A 20,828-nucleotide genomic window follows, 5' to 3' on the forward strand; every position below is an offset into this window, starting at 1 on the left:
CTTTCCACATCTTCTCTCGCCTCCTTTCTGTATGTTCTCCCCAATGCTGCCCGGGACTTAATCTTCCCAAATAAATGCCACTATTATTCTTTAAGTTTATTTATCTATTTTTGAGAAGGGGTTGGGGATGACAGAGAAGGAGAGAGAGAATCCCAAGCAGGCTCCGTGCTGTCAGTGCAGAGGCCCAGGCAGAGCTCAAACTCAAGAACTGTGAGATCATGACCTGAGCTGAAATCAAGAGTTGGCACTTAACTCACTGAGCGAGCCATGCAGGTGCCCCTAAATGTCATCAGTTTGAGTTCTGACTTTGAGGTTTTAGAGGCCCCAGGCTAAGAGAGTCATTGAGTTATACAATTACTATTTGTTCACCTTATGTGAGTTTATAACAATAAAAATTGTATTTGGAAAGGATGCCGAAAATACTGTATCAAAAGTAACATTTTAGTAAGACAGCTAGCTGAGTTAGGAAAGCAGCTACTAGCTCCGTTTTTTAATAAATCAAACATGATTTTTGTGTATACAATACCCAACTAGAAAAAATCACGTAAAAAGATAACATTTACGACTACATTACATTTGTAATTACATTACCAAATTTTACAAAATCTTTTATATCTTTAAAATCTATTGTTATAGATGCCATCGAACTTTGGTGTTACACCTGTTTCCACTTCACCCGTGTGATACGGCTGTGCCACTGCTATATTCTAGTGATATTTGCCCTAGAACTATGGAACAGCCGGACTTTTGCTCTGAGAAACGCTTCTTGGATAAGCCTACCACCTCAGCGTTAAACCAGAGCCGAGAAATTCATGAATCTGCGAGTTTTGTGACACATTTGCTTTTCATTGGTTTCCCAGCTCTCAAAAAGTTCATTCATTCATTCATTTACTTATTCAGTAAAAGACCATTTGCTTATTAACTCTTCAATGGCTGGCTTGTAGGTTTTGGAAGCCAGCAGTAAATAAGATCCTCACTTCACTGGGAGAGACAGATGATCAAGCAAGCACAGCAGGTGTGGTGGTGATTTGTCTTAAGATTCACAAAATTGTTAAATTGCCTAAAACCAAAATTAACAGTCATGTAGAATTTCGTTGTGGAGCAAGATTACGTTTCTTTCCTATAAACAAACTTGCTCTCAATGAATACGCCAACATGCATTCTCCCATTTCATTGTTATCAAAAGATTATAAAAAACCATATCTTTGAGTACCCCCCGATGATTCTTACATAGACTTAATAGATGCCACTTAATATATGCAGAAATGTTTGTTGGATGATATACCATAATTCTTTTACTGTTCTGTTTTTTTAGATGGAGAAGATTTGAATCTTCTCTGACATTTTCGAAGAATTTTAAAAATAGGAGATGTTTCAGATGTTTGACTATTCGAGGCCCAGGGGTGGTTTAAGAGAAAACTGAAATATTCAAAATCAGGTCTCAATTTCAAAACTGGTCTATCTTAACTCAAGAACTGGAAGAATTGACTGATCTTCCTATCTGCACGTGGAAACCTATAACAGCATTAAAAAGAGTTCACGATCATGTTTCTTCCACCTTTATCCCCGTTGTGGAACTGAGTTCTTGCTACGCTTTCCACTTATTTCTTTAAATCAGATATATTTCAGTAGAGTTTATTGTACACATATAAAATGTACATGCAATATGTCCGTCATTTATGAATTGCTTTGTTTGCACCTTTTTTCACCGCAGCCCTAATTGCTCTCAATTAGTCCTGATTAACCATGAGGTAAGAATTTATGATGGAATAATATCTACCCCAAACATTCATCCTCAGTGTATGATTTAGAATTGAATACCCTTGCCGTGCAAAAGACTAGAGATTCAAACAGTGAAATCTAAGCACACCATAACACCAATTACAATGGAAAATAGCAGTGATGCCCCAAGATAATGTGTCAGTTCTGAAAAATGCATAAATATAGATCACAAAATTTTTAGTTGGAAAATGATTCGTAGAATATGTATGTGAAATACACACAGCTTCATAATTCTCAGGAAATTCTTTCCATATTATGTATAATTAGTTTGTTTAAACTGATAAAAATGGTGAGGATAGATTATTTCCAATCTTTCTTATATTTTTCATACATACATGTATATATTTTTATGTGATAGGTTTAGATAAGACTCCTCTAAGTAAAACCAAAAATTACTCAGTTACACACACTATGAAAAAACCAGTAGGAGGTATGCAATGTTACAATATACGTTTGTTAACTTCCCTCCAAGAAATACACAACAGCACCTCTTATTTATCTATGGAGTTGAGCCTTTCTGTTCTTTCAGCCAGTACTTCACCTGGCATAAAACAGACAGAAAGGTCTGTTTTAGCTTCTTGTTTCCCCAAATCAGCATCAACGAGTGGACTGAAGGATACACGAATCCAAGCGTCTGGCAAAACATGAAGAACAGTTCGTTCTCCAGCCCGTTAGAACCCCAAACTGTAACAACTAGATTCAGAAAGTGAGCAGCTAACAGCAAGAGCAAGGAGATCATGGTCTGCATGGCTCTTATGTGGACCTTGGTGCTGGGATCTTGGGCTCCCTTACCAAAGAGCTGCATCCTCTTGAGATGTTTCCAGAGGGAAAAGATTAACAGCACAAAAGACATCAGCGATAGCATGAAGGGAATAAAGTTGGCTAGCGTGAATACAGTCATATTGGAGAGGTGTGCTATGTCCGTCCATTTGGTCTTCCAGGTGATGTTCCCTTCATATACCTCAGTCTGCACTTTCTCATATATGCTCACTACCACAACATGAGAAAGCAAAAAGAACAAAGACCCCAACAAAATCACAAGCACTACGCTTTTAACCCTCCACTTCAGGCGAAGAAAAATGAGGCTAGAGAAATTGGCTATTTTGAACAAATAAAAGATGCTGAGGCTAGTAGCAAGCCAGATGCTAAAATGATTGCTGGAGGTCCAGGCAATTTGAAAAATAATTCTGACTTCTAAGCCATATAAATCTGGATCCAACAAAATTACATACCAATTTATAAACATTATCCAAAGTAAACCGATTCTGGAGACAGCCAGAGCAGTGAGAATTTGATCAACCGAGGAGATCTTTTGTCTCTTGATCCAGTCAATGCAGTTCACCAGGGCTATGAAGCCATTAGCAAAATTTCCTAGAAGAAATTCTGTTATGATTAGGATGGAAAAAATGCTCGATAGTAAAGTTACCATGTCTAGAAAGAAAAACAAAAAAGCCAAGTCTAATGTCACTGGTTATATTCCTTTAATATTCTGACCTTACGTTCTATATGCAGCTGATCTCTGAGTGTGCAGTAAAGTTCATGTTTCTTTTAAGTTCTGTGACCAGTGTCAAACAGGAAAGCACCAGGGTATGGCAATAGATGAGCTCAGTGCTGTCTTGATGAAACATTCTTATTCCTCAAACAGCTCCTCCAATAGAAGTAAATGAACTTCTATTTATTTATTTTATGTCCTCACTGTGGGCTAGAATACTCATCCTCGATGCTGAAATGAAAGCTGAATTCTCATTTGCTAGCATGCAAATAAAACCATATTGTCTTTCAGTGCTTTGCACTTTTTCCTTGCTTAACCTATATGTACTTTGTATGTAATTTGTACAACTTTATTCGTTGTATAATAAAATTGAACAACCCAAAAGAAAAACCCTTGAGTGTCTTAACTGTTAGGTAGAGCTTGGCCAGAAGTAAGATTACCATCATTATGGATTTTTTTTTAAGACTTATTTTTGAGACAGAGGGTGTAAGCAGGGAAGGGGCAGGGGGGTGGGGGACAGAAGATCTGAAGTGGGTTCTGCACCAACAGCAGTGAGCTCAATGTGGAGCTTGAACTCATGAGCCTTGAGATCATGACCAAAGCCGAAGTCAGACACTCAACGTGCCCACAGATTTATTTTTTTTTTAATGTCACAATTATGTAGAAAGAATTTAAGCTTTTCTGATCAAAACATCCAGGGTATGGGGGGGGGGGTGCCAATACTCCCCAAATGCTGGTTGCTGATAACTAACATGTGTGCGCACTTTGATTGTTTATAAGCGCATAAACACACATGCATGTGCACAAACACACACACATCATAAATACAGGAATTATCGTCCTACTATTTTCATTTGTTTTTAAGTAAGCTTTGTGCCCAATGTGGGACTCAAACACACAATCTCCAAATCAAGAGTTGCATGCTCTAACGACTGAGCTGGCCAGGAACCTGGTGCATGTCCTATAATTTTCAAAATGGAAAATGAATCCCAGAGAGACCATCAGCTTTAAATTGATCTTTTCTCTCGTCGAGGCTTTTCAGCCCATTTTAGTTATTACTAAACATCCCTTTCATGCGTAAGCCTTGGATCAAGTTTCTCTTTTGGGTCTACTTAATATTTAAATATTATTTAATTAAAACATTCAGAAACGTCATAAATAACCCTTGGAAACTTCAAAAGAATGTGGGTGTCCAATGTAGAGTGTGGATTTCTCTAGCCATAAATAATATGTTTTCTTTTCTGTTGAACTCATGTTTGACTACTTAATATTTTAAGATTAATAGACGTAAAAATTAGCCTCTACTTGTGGATTTTAGTCACTTCCAGTTTTTATCCTACTAATTATTTTTAGCAGAGGATCTTAGAGGCAGACTGCCAGGAAGGAAAACCCAGATTCTCTGCATTACATGTTTCTAATTGATTTTAATATGACTCTCTGCCTCCGTAAAATCATCAAATAAAATGCAGATGATCGTATCCTCTTTGGATGGTTTTTGTGAGGAGTTAGTACATTACTTGTGTAGAGTGCTTTCAATATTAATCTATCTGGTACAGAGCTGGTGTGGAGAACAGTTATTCATTTGATCCTGCGTGATTAGATTAGATGCTGTGTGATTAGTGGAGGTGGCCAAGAACTTCCACTAATGAGTACAATGGAGCAGGTTGAAAAAGGCAAGATTTCCTCCTCTAACACCTGTGATTAGGGCCAAAATTTGTCAAAATTATGTTTTAAATACATCACAGAGCTGTGCAAGGAAGGAGAACCAACTGAACTAAAATCCAGCAAGAGGAGAATCTTTTTAGGTAAACAGATGATCTATGTATTCAATGCAATTCCTATCAAATCCTAGAAGCTTTCTTGCAGGAAGTGAAAAACTATTCCTAAAATGTATATAGAAATGCAAAGCACCCAGAATAACCAAAAGAATTTGTTTTTTTAAAAAAAGAACAAATTTGGAAAATTACAGTTCCTGATTTCAAAGCTTGCTAGAAAGCTGCATTAATCAAGATAGTGTGGTACTCACATAATGAGATACATAAATCAGTGAAACACAACTGAAATTCAGAAATCAGCACTAATATTTATGGACTGATTTCAAAACAGATACCATGTCAATTCAATGGGGGAAATTATGTCTCATTTTTCTAACAAATGATGCTGGGAAAATTGGATAGCCACATGAATAAAACTGACTTTAGACCTTAGTTTATGCCAAATACAAAAATTAACTTAAAATTGATGAAAGACTTAAATGTGAGAGCTAAGCGTATAAAACTTTTACAGTAAAACATAGGAGAAAACTTGTAAGCTGGGCAGATCTTTTAGATACAATACCAAAAGCATGATGCACAAAGCTTAAATATTAACATATTGAACTACATCAAACTTGATAACATTTGCTCTATAAAATACAAGTCTGATTTCATGATTGTAGGAGCTACAATAATTAAGTCAATGTGGTCCTGCTGTTTGCTTATACAAGCAGATCAGTGGATAAGAAAATAGTAGTTAGTTATAGACCCACACATAAAAGTTCAGTTCATTTTGACAAGGGAGCCAAAACAGTTTCATGAGAAATAAAATTCTCTTTAATAAACGATGCTAGGTAACTGAATAATAGTAGAAAAAAATGAACTTCAATTTTTACATCACACCATATGAAAAATTAATTTGAGGTGATCTTAGATTTAAATACAAAAGGTAAGGGTGCCTGTGTTAGCTCAGTCAGTTATGCATCTGACTTAAGCTCAGGTCATCATCTCACGGTTTATGAGTTCAAGGCCTGCACTGCTCTCTGTGCTGACAGCTCAGAGCCTGGAGCCTGATTTGGATTCTGTGTCTCCCTTTCTCTCTGTCACTGCCCTGCCCCCACCTTCAGACTCTGTCTTTCTCTCCTTCAAAAATAAACTTAAATTTTTTTTATCTTAAAAAAATAAAATATATAAAACAATAAAGATTCTAGAAAAAAATGGATTATACTTCTGTGACCTTGGGATATCTTGGCTAGAACATTTACATGCACCCACACATGAACACGCATCCACAAAAAGCTAAACAAAAAATAAAAGTCATGAATGAAAAGACACTATCAAGAAAATGAAAATGTTTGCCATAGAATGGGAAATATATATAATGTATATATTACAATTATATTATGTATATTATATATGTGGACTGTTTTTTTATTTTTTTTATTTTTATTTATTTTGTTTTTTTTTAAATATTTTTTATTTATTTCTAGGAGACAGAGAGAGAGACAGCGTGAGCAAGGGAGGGTCAGAGAGAGAGGGAGACACAGACTCCGAAACAGGCTCCGGGCTCCGAGCTGGCAGTCAGCACAGAGCCCGACGCGGGGCTCAAACCCACGAACCGTGAGATCATGACCTAAGTGAAAGTCGGACGCCTAACCGACTAAGCCACCCAGGTGCCCCTATGGACTGTTTTTTTAAATATATGTATATGCATATACACTAAACACTCCTTCTACTCAGTGCTAAGACAACAAACATCTCAATTTAAGGAAAATAAGCAAAAGATTCCAAAAGACCTTTAACAAAAGATGTAATAAGCAAATAAAAAGCTGCTCAACAACATTACACATAAAGGAAATGCAAATTAAAACTACTTCAAATTCTCTCGAATGTGAAAATTAAAGAAACTGACCATGCTAGATTTTGGCAAGGATGTGAAGTGACTAGAACTCTCATCTATTTCTGCTGAGTGAAAAACGATACAGCCACTTTGGAAAACTGAATGACAGTTTCTCACAAAGCTACACATACATGTTGCCAACTACTCAGCTATTCCACTACTGTGTGTATTTACCCAAAATAAATAAAAACATATGTTCACAAAAAGACTTTCACAAGAATGTTAATACCAGCTTTGCTCAATAGGGTCTGTTCCTGGAAACAGTTTAAATATACATCAACAAGGAGATGAATTAACAAATCATGGGATGTTCAGAGAATAAAATACCACTTAGCAATAAAAGAAATAAACTATTCATATACACAACAGCATGAGTTAGTCTCAAAAATGCTGATTGAAAAAAGAGGTGGACCAAATAGAGAGCATATAGCATGATTTCTAAAGCAGGCAAAACGAAGACCAAAAAAACCACAAAAGTTGTGGTCTGGAATCTGATCAAAAAAGGACATAAAATAACTTTTGAAGGTGATAAAATTGTTCTATATTTTATCATGGTCATTGTTTCAAGGAGGTGTATAATAGTTAAAGTTCATGAGATTACATATGTAAAATGGGCATATTATACTATATGTAATTATACCTCACTAAGGTTAATGTTAAAAATAAATAAATAGGGGTGCCTGGAAGGCTCATCTTTTAAAACTCTGATTCTTGATTTGGGCTCAGGTCATGATCTCATGGTTTGTGAAGTACCACACCCCCTTGGGCTCTGCGATTCTCTCCCTCTCTTTCTGTCCCTCTCCAGCTCATGCTCGCTCTTTCTCTCTCTTGAAATAAATACATAAAATAAACATTTGATAGATGATAGATAGATAGATAGATAGATAGATAGATAGATAGATGATAGATAGATAAAAAATAAGGGCAAAATAGATATTTTCAGAGAAACAAACTCCCAGCGGTACTTCACCAGTGGAAACTGTAAGGAGTACTTTTGGGCTCCATCACGCGCCTCAGGGCCCCATGAGACTTGCGAGACCTCTCGGCCTGTCCTAGTAGGGACCGCCTGCACCCCCAGTTCCTGAGGGGGCTCTTGCCTCCCAGTAGTGGGAGACGCAGTGCTCCCCGCAAGGGCGGGCCCCGCGCCTGTGTTCGCGGCGTCCGCAGAAGACTGATCTTTGGCAATATGTATTTGGGAGATAGTCACGTCCTATTGACTACTTTGTGCTGGTGCTGCCATGGAAAAATCTGGTTACACTGCGGGCCGGCCTGCTGCCTCTGCAGAACTGCACCGCCTGGGCCCTGGGATGAAGATCCGCCCTGAGGGGGGCACACCATGAATCAAACACCTCTGGGGGACAGAACCTACCATTCTGTCTTACTGGGAGGTAGCATTGTGTCGGGGGAGCTGATTGTTATTTAAAAAATGAAGAGTTTTATTCCTGGGAGGAATGCATGAACCTTCGGGATGTTGTCTTCAAAGAAGCTCAACCATGTCAATGTAGTAAAATGAAAAGAAGTTATCAGGGAAAATGATCATCTTTATTTTATCTTCGAAGACATGAAAGAAGAGCTTTACCAGCTCATTAAAGAAAGAAATAAGTAAATAAGTGCTTTCCTGAATCTACTGTAAGGAATATCATGTATATTACAAGGACTGGCATTTATTCACAAACATGGCTTCTTCCTGAGAAGCCTGAGAACCTTCTCTGCACTAGTCGGGAACTTGTGAAAATACAGACTTCAGGTTGGCGGGAGAAATCTGATTGACATCCCCATACACAGACTACACAGACTATGCATCTACCAGAAGGTACAGGGCTCCAGAAGTGCCCCTGAGGTCTACCAGGTATGCTCCCCCACTGACATCTGGGTGGTGGGCTGCCTCAGGGTAGAAGTGTGCTCCCTCAGGCCACTCTTCCCTGGGGCCAATGAAATTGACACAATTTTCAAAATTTGTCAACTGTTGGGGACGCTGAAAAAGACCAACTGGCCTCAAGGTTACCAACTTTCAAGTACATGAACTTCCACTGGCCCCAGTGTGTACCCAGTAACTTAAAGACCCTGATTCCAAATGTTACCAGTGAAGCCACTCAACTCCTGAGAAATGTGCTTCAGAGGGACCCCCCAGAAATGACCGACAGCTAGTCAGGCCCTTTAATAGCTTTCCTTCCAGAATGGGCATCGGCTGGGCAGCACCATACAGAGCCTTCAGGATTTGGGAAAACCACAGAAGGATGTCCTGGAAAAGGTAGACCCACTTTCTCACACTGAGCTCGTTCCCCCTGCCCAGCTCCCAACCAAGTGCCAAGTGCGCAGATTTCTTCAAGCCTGCCAGCCTTCTCAGCATTTCATGTACCCCTACAAAGCAGAGGCTCCTGGGACCAATCACCCGAACCACCTTCTGAAGGACAAGCCAAGCCCATTGCTCTTCCCGTCCTTCCATACCAAGAATCCTCAGTCGAAAATACTAGCTGGCCTGGAACATAAAAATGGCGTGATCAAGCCAAAGAGTAGGAGAAGGTGGGATCTTGTGTCCCAGTCGACAAAGGAATCTGATGCCTGGGCTGGCTCGGATCACTTGGATTTCAGTCTATCCCTCACAGGGACTGACCTGAAAAACAGGAAGAGAGAGAGCGATGAGACTGCAGTTTTGAGAGTGGTTTGGACCTGAAGCCCTCTGAGCCCATCGTACAGGAAAAGCCGCCACTACCCAGACATCCTATCAGAAGGGAGACGCACCAGCCCTGAGATCCCCTGCCAAGCAGCACTACTTGAAGCCCTCCAGATACTGGCCTGGAATAAACACAAGAAATGGCATACTTCCAAATCCCGGCAAGGGTTTTATTCGGTCTAATCCATGGTCTGGCTCTGGTCTGTCCAGGAAATCTTCAGGAACAGTATCAGTAATCAGCAAAACAAACTCAGTAGTTCGAGTGGACTAGCTGAAAACTACATCCCCTCCTTTCTGAAAAGCAGAAGCTGGTTCTGCCATGCAGAGCATACACTTGGCACCAACACAGACCCTTCCCCTGCCTCTTCTTCCCTGAAGGCTGCGTGATCTCATCCCAGACGACCTTGTTTCCACACCCAGCCTAGACGCAGTCCTGGGTTGATGCCTCATCCTCCTGCTGCCCAGCCAGGGCACCGCCCACCGGACTGGGCCTCTAAGTACCGATCCCAGCGATGACTTTCACAAAGAAGTGGGGCGGGGGGGGGGGAGCAAGACACTGTCCATCTGCCAACTGGTGTTCTGCCAGCAAGAAACTTGCCTATGGTGTAAAAACAAATATTTTATAGTTATTTCTTCTGAGCCAAGACATTTCAATATCCTTTAAAAAATTTTTTTTAAATATTAATCGGAATACAATACCCTTTTTTTGTACCAAATTATTTTATTCTAAAACCGGATCCCATTATTTAATTTTTAAAATTTTTTTATTGTTTATTTTTGAGAGAGAGGGAGACACAGAATCTGAAGTAGGCTCCAAGCCCCAGCTCAGATTCCAAATGGGGTGCTGGGGGCGGCGCGGGGCGAGGGGGGGACTTAAACTCAGGAGCTGTGAGATCATGACCTGAGGCCAAGTTGGACACTTAACAGACTGAGCCAGGTGCCCCTCCCTTATTTTCTTTTTTTTTTTTTTAATATTTTTATTTATTTCTAGGAGAGAGAGAGAGACAGCATGAGCAGGGGAGGGTCAGAGAGAGAGGGAGACACAGACTCTGAAACAGGCTCCAGGCTCTGTGCTGGCAGTCGGCACAGAGCCCGTCGCGGGGCTCGAACCCACGAACCGCGAGATCATGACCTAAGCGGAAGTCGGACGCCTAACGACTAAGCCACCCAGGCGCCCCAACCTCCCTTATTTTCTTAAACAGCAGCATTTTGTGTGTATGAATTATATTTTGCATTTTATACAGTCAACTTTGTAATAACTTTAAAAAAAATTCATTGATTTTTCCTTTGGAGTTCCAGACTGTATTTTATACAGATTTTTTAAAAAATTAATAATATTGATGCAGTATTGTAACAGGAGTGCAACTTAAGGCTACGTGGAAAAGGGTTATGTGCTCAATGCGTGCGGATATCTGTGAAGTGGTTAAATTTTAAATGCGGCACATCAGTACTTCAGGCTGTCTCCGGACTCACATCAGCACTAGAGAAAACGATCTTCTGTTTTTCTCAATTTCATGTTATTGGTTTAATTTTTTGCTACCACCGTACTGTTCTAAAAATACTATCATGTTGCCATAAAAACATCTCATGTTGTTGTTGCTTCCCAAATGAAAGAACTCTCAGTCAGAATTTTCTGAAATGTTAAAAAATATAAACATGTAAAGAGAGCTTTTCAAGGAGAAGGAATCTGACTCCAGACAAGAAGTCAGAGATAGGGAATCAGCCTTCCCGTTGGCTGTTTGTTCCATCCATGAGTTAAATAAGTCATTGACGCATCCCACCTTTATATTTTTAGGTGAATCACGCCTTCAACTTTTTGAAAGCTAAACTTTGACATTTATCACAGCCAGAAGGTGCCCAAGTAGACTCAACATGCTAGAGCCAGCGAGCTATACTATATGGCCCAGGAAAAGTCTGTTATGGGCTCTTCAAGCCCAGGCATGTCTTGTCCAGGCTCTAATTCCTGAGTGGCAATAGAATTGGATTCCCTACAATTCTATATTTCTCTTTTCTTCCTGAATCTGTGTTTTTATTTACGATTCTGAATGTTGGCCAAGTTCTGTTCTGGTTCCCATTTGTGCACCGCCGATTTATCATTCGTTATTTGTGGCAGCTGCGGTGTACAGACCCTGGCACGCTCCCGTGATTACTGCCCCCTGTTCCCATCCTGCACAACTCCCTCCTTTTGAGTGTGGCTTTAAGTGTGTGACTTACTTCTAACCTGCAGAATATGGCAAGCATAAAGTAGATGTTGTGGATACTTAAGATTCTCAGGGATACTTAAGATTTTGAGTTGACTGAAAGGGACACTATCCTTTATGGGCCAGGTATAATCAGATTAAGCTTCAAAAGAATATCTGGGCCTCCCTTGAGTGAAAGGCTTGCTGGCCTTAAGGAAGTAAGCAGCCATGTGATGAAGTGCTTATGGAAAGGGCCACAAGAAGAATGTATGCTGCCAACAACATTGGAACTTGGAAGTGGATTCTTCTCCAGTCAAGCCTGCAGATGAGGATGCAGTATTGTCAAAATGTTGGTTTCAACTTGGTGAGATGCTGAACCTGAGAACACAGCTAAGCATTGCCCAGACTCCTGACCCTAAAACATTGTGGCATAAGTGTGTGTATGTGGGGGGTGGGGGGTGGGTAATTTAAGCCACTAAATTTCTGATAATCTGTTGCACAGAAATACCAAGTGAATATAATGACGGTGATTTAGAATTTAGTGTTTTGGTCTATTTGACACAGAAGATCTTTCTTCTATCGCGTGAGACATGCTCCACAATCTGGTTGGCTAGTTTGTTTGTTTGTTTATCCATACATTTTATCTGTTTGTGCAAGAATACATCTTGCTTCTTCTGGAAAGGAGAATGTCTGTGTTAGTGAACTTTAGATCTGTACTAGTGAATTTTTGTGTTCTATATTTATGCCGTCCTGGGGCTGATGTTGTACAAAGAAGGAAGCCCTTCGTGTCTGTTTGCAATTGACATAAGTCTTTGCTTGTTATTATGAGTATGAAATGTCTGCCTACCTCTGGTAATGTTAATAAAATAGATTATAAAGTCTCTTAAAGGAAGCTGCAGTGGAAGATAGGGATGTCTTTTGGATCCCCCAGAGGAGGATCATAGTGTAGGCCCTTAGGTTTTGGAACAAAGCCCTGCCATCCACCAACTCCCACCACCTTTTGAGAAACAATTCTGGGCCCGCCACTGGGCCTTAGTAGAGACTGAATGCTTAGCCATGAACAACCAAGTTACCTTGTGACCTGATCTTCCAACCATGAATGTACATTATCTGACCCACTGAGCCATAAATTTGGACATGGACCGTGACACTCATCATCAAATGGAAGTGCTATATGGGTGATTGGGCCTGAGCAGGTCTCAAAGGCACAAGTAAGTTACAGGACAGAGTGGCCAATGCCCGTGGTCCCCACTCTGCTATACTGCCTCTGACTCCTAGCTTCCACCTTTACCCTCAGAGGGAGTTCTCTCTGATCAGGTGCCAGAGGAAGAAAGGACTGGGGCCTAGTTTACGAAGGATTCTCTCTGATGTGCAAATGTCACCCCAAAAGTGGACACCTGTAACACTACAACCCTTTTCTTAGGTGCCCCCAAAGGACTTCAGTGAAAGAAATCCTCTCAGTGAGCAGATCCTAAGCAATGTATCTGATTGTGTACACCTTTGTTTGGAAGGAGAAATGGACAGATATTTAATTATACACTCATTCATGGGCTATGCCCAGTGGTGTGGTCTTAGGGGTCAAGGGCTTGAAATGAACGTGATGATAAAATTATAGTAATCAAGATAGGATGATGCTGGCATGAAAACAGATACACAGATCAACAGAACGTAGAGAACACAGAAATGAACCCGTGTATATAGGGAGAATTAATCCGGGACAGTGGCACCAAGAAAATGCAATGTGGCAAGGAAAGTCTCTTCAGCAAGTGGTGCTGGAAAAATAGGATATTTACATGCAAACAAATAAAATTAGACTCCAGTCTAATGCCATACATATAAACTAGCTCAAAATGGCTTAAAGATTGAACATAACTCTGAAACCATAAATCTCCTCGAAAAAACAACAACAACAACTATGATAGTGGTCTTAGCAAAATGATTGTTTGGATTTGACACCAAACAAAGGCAACGGAGACAAAAAGAAACAAGTGAGACTATCTCAAACTAAATATGTTCTGCACAGCAAAGGAATCCATCATCAAATGAAAAGACAACCCATGAAATGAGAGAAGATCACAGATCTGATGAGAAGTTAGTATCAAAAATATACAAGGCTCTCATACAAATCAATAATCTGGTTTTAGTATGGGAAAAGCTCTTCAATAAATCTTTCTTTTCCAAAGGAAACCTTACAAATGGCCAACAGGTTGAAAAGATGCTCAACATCACTAATCAATAGGAATATTCATATCAAAACCACCATGAGATATCACCTCACACCTGTTAGAAATGTTATCAAAATGACAAAAGGGGCGCCTGGGTGGCTCAGTTGGTTAAGCATCTGACTCCATTTTGACTCAGGTCATGATCTCACAATTTGTGAGTTCAAGCCTCACATCAGCACGGAGGCTCCTTGGGATTCTCTCCCCCACCCCCCGCTCCTCCATGCATGTGAGTGCACAGGTTCTCTCTCTCTCTCTTTCTCTCTCTCTCAAAATAAATAAATAAACTTTAAAAAGTGACAAGAGATAAGTTCTGGAAAAACTGCAGAGGAAAAGGAATGCTTTTACACTTGGTAGAAATGTAAACTGGTGCAGCCACTATGGAAAACAGACCACTATAAAAACAGAATGGAGTTTCCTCAAGAAATTAAAAATAGAACTACCATATTATTCAACATTCCCATTTCTGGGTACATATCCAAAGGAAACAAAATTCTTATCTCAAAGAGATATGTGCGCTCCCATGTCCTCTGCAACATTATTCATAATAGCCAAGGTCTGGAAATAATCTAAGTGCCTGTTAACAGATCAGCGAATAAAGAAAACGTGGTAAGTATATACGCAATGGGATATTAGTCTGCGTTTAAAAAGAAACAAATCCTCCCAATACATAGATGGACCTTGAGGGCATTATGCTAAGTGAAATAAGCCAGGACAAAGGTAAGTGATACATGCTATATCGCTTATATGAAGAATCTAAAAAGAAAAGGCAAACACTTTAAAACAGAAAGTAGCAAAGTGGTTGCCAGGGGCTGGGGGTGGGGGAAATGAGGACAGGTTGCTAAAATGGTGCACAGTTGGGGCGCCTGGGTGGCTCAGTCAGTTAAGCGTCCAACTCTGGCTCAGGTCATGATCTCAAGGTTCATGGGTTTGAGCCCCACATCAGGCTCTGTGCTCACAGCTCGGGCTCTGTGCTCACAGCTCAGAGCCGGGAGCCTGCCTCGGACTCTGTCTCTTTCTGTCTCTGTCTCTCTGTCTCTCTCTCTCCCCACCCCCCACTGCTCACACAATGCCTCTCTGTCTCTCAAACATAAACATTAAAAGAAAATTTTTTAATGATACAAACTTTCAGTTATGAGATGAACAAGTTCAGAGGATGTAATATGTAGCATGGTGACTACAGTTGGTAACACTGTATCGTGTAACTGATTTTGCTAATAGAATAGATCCTAAGCTTTTTCACCAAAGGAAAGGTGATCATTTGAAATGATGAATGTAGGGGAGCCTGGGTGGCTCAGTCGATTGGGCATCCGACTTCAGCTCAGGTCATGATCTCTCCATTGTGGGTTTGAGACCCATATCGGGCTCTGTGCTGACAGCCTGGAGCCTGCTTTAGATTCTGTGTCTCTCTCTCTCTTCCTCCCCTGCTCACACTCTGTCTCTCTCTCTCTGTCTCTCAAAAATAAATAAACATTTTTTTAAAAGTTCATTTCAAATGGTGAAGGTATTAATTTACTTGATTGTGGAAATTCTTTTGTATATAAAAAGATCATGTACACCTTAAACATTACAATTTTGTTTGCCAACTTTATCTTAATAAAGCTGGAAACAAATTTAAATAAATAAATAAGCACATTTGTACAAAAGTAAAGGGTCATAAAAATATTTTCCACACATGATTTCAGAATTTCTAGGAGCCATAATTGCAGTATGTTTTCTTTTATTCCTCTGTTTGAATGGGGCAGTTTGCTGTGATCATGCTGATGTTTCAGCCCTCCGTGCTTCATCTTTACCAGGTAAATAACTTGTCTCTTAAATTCTTTGATTACCAGATTAAGAAGAGACATAGCCAACAGGATGTAGATTATAAGATCCTAGTTTCAAGAATGATGCTCTAACTGCATTGGACTGCATTGGACTTCGGAAGATGACCAGAGAATATTTTGTATGTGGGAGGAGCCTGAATAATTTAACCAAGGTAAACCAGGATGGCTTACCTCATTTTCCTGAACTTATTTAATCTTCACTGCAGCTATACCTTTGGTAATTTTGCAGTATCTTCTACCATGAGTCAGGGGACCGCCTTGCCCACGGGCTTGGAGCTCAATCATGGGAAATTGCTTTGATGATTTGAGAATTAATAGATGTGACACAGTAAAGATTTTAAATAGCTCCTACATTGGGGTCAGCCCAGTGTTGCTTGTCAGTCACCATGAGAACTTGCCCAGGCTGGGGCACTGGTCCCAGGGGGAGAATGACACTTCATGGAATCAAATTTCCCCAGCAATAGCCAACCAGCCAAACAGTACCAGGTCCTCAGATATATACAGAGCTCACTTAAAAATCATTGAAATAGCTGTTTTCTTCAATACAATCTACTCTTTTCCTCTGGCTATTTATGAGATATTTTCTCTTGATCTTTGGATTCTTAGAAGTTAAATTGTTTTTTGTTGTCTTGTCTGGAGTTCAGTGATTTCTTAATCAATGCATTGAAACATGTTCATTTTGGGGAAACTCAGCAATGCTGTGTTCCACCCATTTTCTATCTCCTATATTCCAGAACTCCAGACCGTGTTAGACTTCCTGACTGTAACCTTCCTATGTCTTACTGCTAGCCTGTATTTTCCATTTATATTTCTTTATGCTCCATACTGGATAGTTATCTTCCATTCCACTAATTATCTGTTCCATTAAGCCTAATTGGTTGTTACATGTGTGTATGGAATTCTGTACCTTGATTATTCATTTTCTCAGTCTTACTGTTTGAGTGGTCAGAACAATGTCTTGCTCTGCTTCTAAAAGTATCTGCTCTGAGGAAACTGAATAAAATACTCATAATACTATGATCTTAAATTTTTTTTTACATTCATTTATTTTTGAGAGACAGAGCGTGAACAGGGGAGGGGTAGAGAGAGAAAGAGACACAGAATCTGAAGCAGGCTCCAGGCTCTGAGCTGTCGGCACAGAGCCCGACACGGGGCTTGAACCCATGAACCATGAGATCATGACCTGAGCCAAAGTTGGATGCTCAACTGACTGAGCCACCCAGGCGCCCCCATAATATTATGATCTTAAAGAAAGTTTTTCTTTGTAGTAGTGTTGAGAGAAAAATGGTAACAATTCCTTCTTCTCCCAAACTTTGGTCACAAAATAGATAAAATCATGGTCTAGTCATTCTCCAAGTTGAAAGGAACTCCTAATGACTATCATGTGAGTAACTTTTCTTGGATGGTGCCTACCTATTGTTGGGTTATCACCAGAGGCTTATGGGGAAAGTCAAGAAGCAGAACTTGAATCTCCAGATGCCACTCAAATAAGCAAAACATAATACATAGTCACAGGGACACCATCCTATTCCAAGACTTCATTTTTCAATAGTCCTTTTACTTCTAATGTTAGAAATTGGTCCCTGTGCATTTACTCTGCGGTTTCGAATTCAACTGTAAATAATTTGCTCAAGTAAGACACTTAACCTAAAGAACACTCAATTTATAAATGTATTCAGCTGGACTTCAACTTTGCTGTTTACTAAAGTAAGTTACCTACAATGATCTTTAGGAAATTACTTAGACATCATCCAACTTACATATATAAACATGTCAAATGTAAGTCATTATATGAGATATATAATGGTGGTGGCGGTGGTGGTGGCTGAATGGGAGAACTCCAACTGATATGTCCTTCTTCATCTGGTTTTCTAAGTGGCAGAGTTCACTGTGATGGGATAATGCTACCAATCTTCTCCATGGTCTTATGATACTTATATCATTCTCAGAATCGGGACTGGTTTGAAAAAACATTTCACCTACTACTTAATCAAGATGAACTAAAAACACTATAACATATTTATGGTGATTTATTTGCTAGCTTTTCCTTTACTTCTTTCTAAAAATTATGGAAAAATGACCTCAAGCAGAACAAACACTGCACTTTCCTATGGACATGTATATAGCCTTGATATATGCAATACAGCATATAATCTTTCCTTCATATTTTAATAGCATCATTAGCAAGCAAAATTCTACCACCTGCTTATTTGCACTTCCAGCTACTGTGACTAAATCTGGGTTATTTTATTACAGCAGTCAAAGTAGCATTGCATTCATACAAACACAGCCAAACACTACACTGAATATGTATTAAGCTTTACACATTTACTTTTCTAGGCCTTTTTTTCCTCTAACAAAGAGCTAAAAACCATCACAGATCCAATTTGCTCATTTTCATTGTTGTGTAGTATTCTATCGTATCTATATGCCATAACTTATTTACCCATTTTGTCATAAAAGACATTTCTCTGACCTCTCAATATCAGCTATTAAGAAAAACAGTAATATGCACATTTTGCCAATTACTAAAATTGGTGACATCTAATATTTATACCTTTATATTTACATAAACTATTATTATGCTTACATCAATATGTTATATTTTAATCCTTTTCCTATTCTAATTTTTTAATTTATCTGAAGTTCAAAAGTTTTGTTATTCTTTTCCCTTCCTATGACTGTGATTACGTATATTTCTTCATATTGCATTGTGTATTATATACATTTGTCGATATCCCATTATATGGTTTTACATTTCCTCTTCAAGTGTCAAATAATCTTTTGTTACGAGCATGTGTTACTAGGCAGAGATAGTTCCTTTAATCAAACATTCTATCAGATCACTTTGAGAAAATAGGATTAGGTAACAGCATGGTGTAAGGGAAATTTCAGTGCTTTTTACCTATAAAGAAAACCTGATCAAAGAAATGTTGAAATTCAAAATAAACCTACAAGGTCTTTCTGTTAAGGTATTTTCTCTTAATATACGGAAACTGCTTTCAGTCTTATCTATGAAGCTAAATGTATTCGTTTTCTCAGAGAGAATGTAATATGCCATAGTAGTCACAGGTATCTGTCTCTGCTTGCTGTGTCCCTAAAAAAGATAGTTGAAATCACCATGACAACCATCTTGGCCTCATGGATATCTTAAGGAAGGGGGGAAAATAGTTACAGAGACGGAGGGAGGCAAACCACAAAAGACTCTTAAATACAGAGAACAAACTGAGAGTGGATAGGGGTGGGGGGTGGGGGAGTGGGAAAATGGGTGGTGGGCATTGAGGAAGGCACTTGCTGGGAGGAGCACTGGGAGTTGTGTGTAAGCCAATTTGACAATAAATTATTAAAAAAAAAAAGAAGAAGATCCAACTTGCTCTTCAAGTGGGAATAAGTGATGACGATGAGGAAGACTGTTATCATTTTCATGTCCCTTTTATGGGCCTTTGCTGGAGTCCCTCAAGCCCATCAGGGTGAGCTGCAAATTCTTGGTGTCTCACCAAAAGTGGGAATAAAAGGAGCAAAGAGGTCAGAGACAGGAGAAAGTGATAACGTAGGTCAAGCTAGGAAGCCGAAGCCCTTTAAGACAGAACATTTTCCTTACGTCTCAATGCAAAGTCATGCTTCCTTCATGCACTCTGAAGGTATTCGTCCACAACCCACCGAGGGCATCCTGCAGTAAGGGGTTACCAGACTAAAAGAACAAACACTCCAGGGAAAGCACAAGACCCATTCTGTTCTCTCTCCACTTGAGCCAGATGAAAAAGAAGTGGGAGGACTTGGCTACCTTAAGGAAGCAGGAAATGTTTAGTCAGATGGCAAACCAGGCAGTTAAGAGATCACTTACTGCCCAAAGAATAGTGATCACTTTTGCTACTTTACCAGTGGCACGGGGATGTGGAGAAAGCCCCATCATAAGTGAATCAGTGGCCCACTGCTGAGTGATTCTGGTAGCTGGTAAGGGTAGCCAAGCTAGTGAGGATAAAGTCAGCTGGTCAGACTTTCCCGTTTGTGACCCATTCAGTGCAGTTTGTCTGTCCAATGAACCCATTTTCCGGGATTCCTAAGATGACATCTGCCACCATTATCAGAAAGGAGATCTGATTCCAACTGACATTTCCATGAGACGATTTCTGACGTGACACCTCACTGACAGCTTCTGGTTAAACAGCTGCAAGTTGACATCCACTTAGAGATATTTTCATCATTATTCCAGAAAAGACAGACAAAATTCTGCTATGTGATACAGTTTCAGAGACCTTCACAAAAAAAATAGTTCACTCTTCACAAAAGAATAGTTCACTCTATTGATACCGTAGTTCTGGTACTAAACCAAAGAGATCCAGGAAGAGATACAAAGTTTCATAAATATCCCCTCTTACTACTTACTAGTCAGCTACTATCTATATGCAGAATAAATGCTAATTAATGTCCACTTATCTTAGGCACTGGCTGAAAATGTCCATTTGTGCTAATGACTACATGCCAGGTATGAAGTCAGGTATGAAAACATGAGAGAGATCATTTTGCACTAATTTCTACTTTCATCTTCCTTGAGCCATTCATTCAAATGCAAATATTTTAGATTTTGAATAGAAATTTCTAGAAAGAATGTACATAATTCGGTTGTTATTTGCCACTCATTGAATAAGATCCTTCTACCAATTAAGTATGTTTGTTGATTCAATATCATTTATAGGAATGTCTTAACAAAACCATAGTTCAAAGATCACACCCACACTCTACAGCAAATAACTATAAATAATCTAAATCAGAAGTTATAAGCAACATGCATTGGGAATATACATGAGGAAGCTACAAATGCTACGGTACAGAATCAATTACGGGGTTAATAGGATAGGAACATTTGGTTGAACTTGAGCTCTTTAGGGTTTATGAAGAAATAGAAAAAAAGAAGAGATATTCAAGACTGATCTAAGGGCGTGTATAAATCATCAAACTGACATACACCAGTTATGCTGTGCTTCTATACGAGGAACC

General features: G+C 39.5%; 1 protein-coding gene and 1 pseudogene across 1 annotated transcript; one reads left to right on the plus strand and one right to left on the minus strand.

Annotated features, from left to right (window-relative positions):
• Positions 1 to 2,281: 2,281 nt before the first annotated feature.
• On the minus strand, positions 2,282 to 3,211 carry LOC120223858 (putative taste receptor type 2 member 33). The gene has a single exon (XM_039222102.1). The coding sequence runs from the start codon at positions 3,209 to 3,211 to the stop codon at positions 2,282 to 2,284; it is 930 nt and encodes a 309-aa protein (XP_039078033.1).
• Positions 3,212 to 8,264: 5,053 nt separating this feature from the next.
• Positions 8,265 to 10,118, plus strand: LOC120223868 (annotated as a pseudogene).
• Positions 10,119 to 20,828: the final 10,710 nt, after the last annotated feature.

Source organism: Hyaena hyaena, unplaced genomic scaffold (assembly GCF_003009895.1).
Source record: "Hyaena hyaena isolate Hyena2069 unplaced genomic scaffold, ASM300989v1 scaffold_1056, whole genome shotgun sequence".
In the NCBI taxonomy this organism is placed as follows: domain Eukaryota; kingdom Metazoa; phylum Chordata; class Mammalia; order Carnivora; family Hyaenidae; genus Hyaena; species Hyaena hyaena.

Excerpts from the sequence above, each read along its gene's own strand:
- LOC120223858 (XM_039222102.1), bottom strand. The coding sequence starts at position 3,211 with ATGGTAACTTTACTATCGAGCATTTTTTCCATCCTAATCATAACAGAA.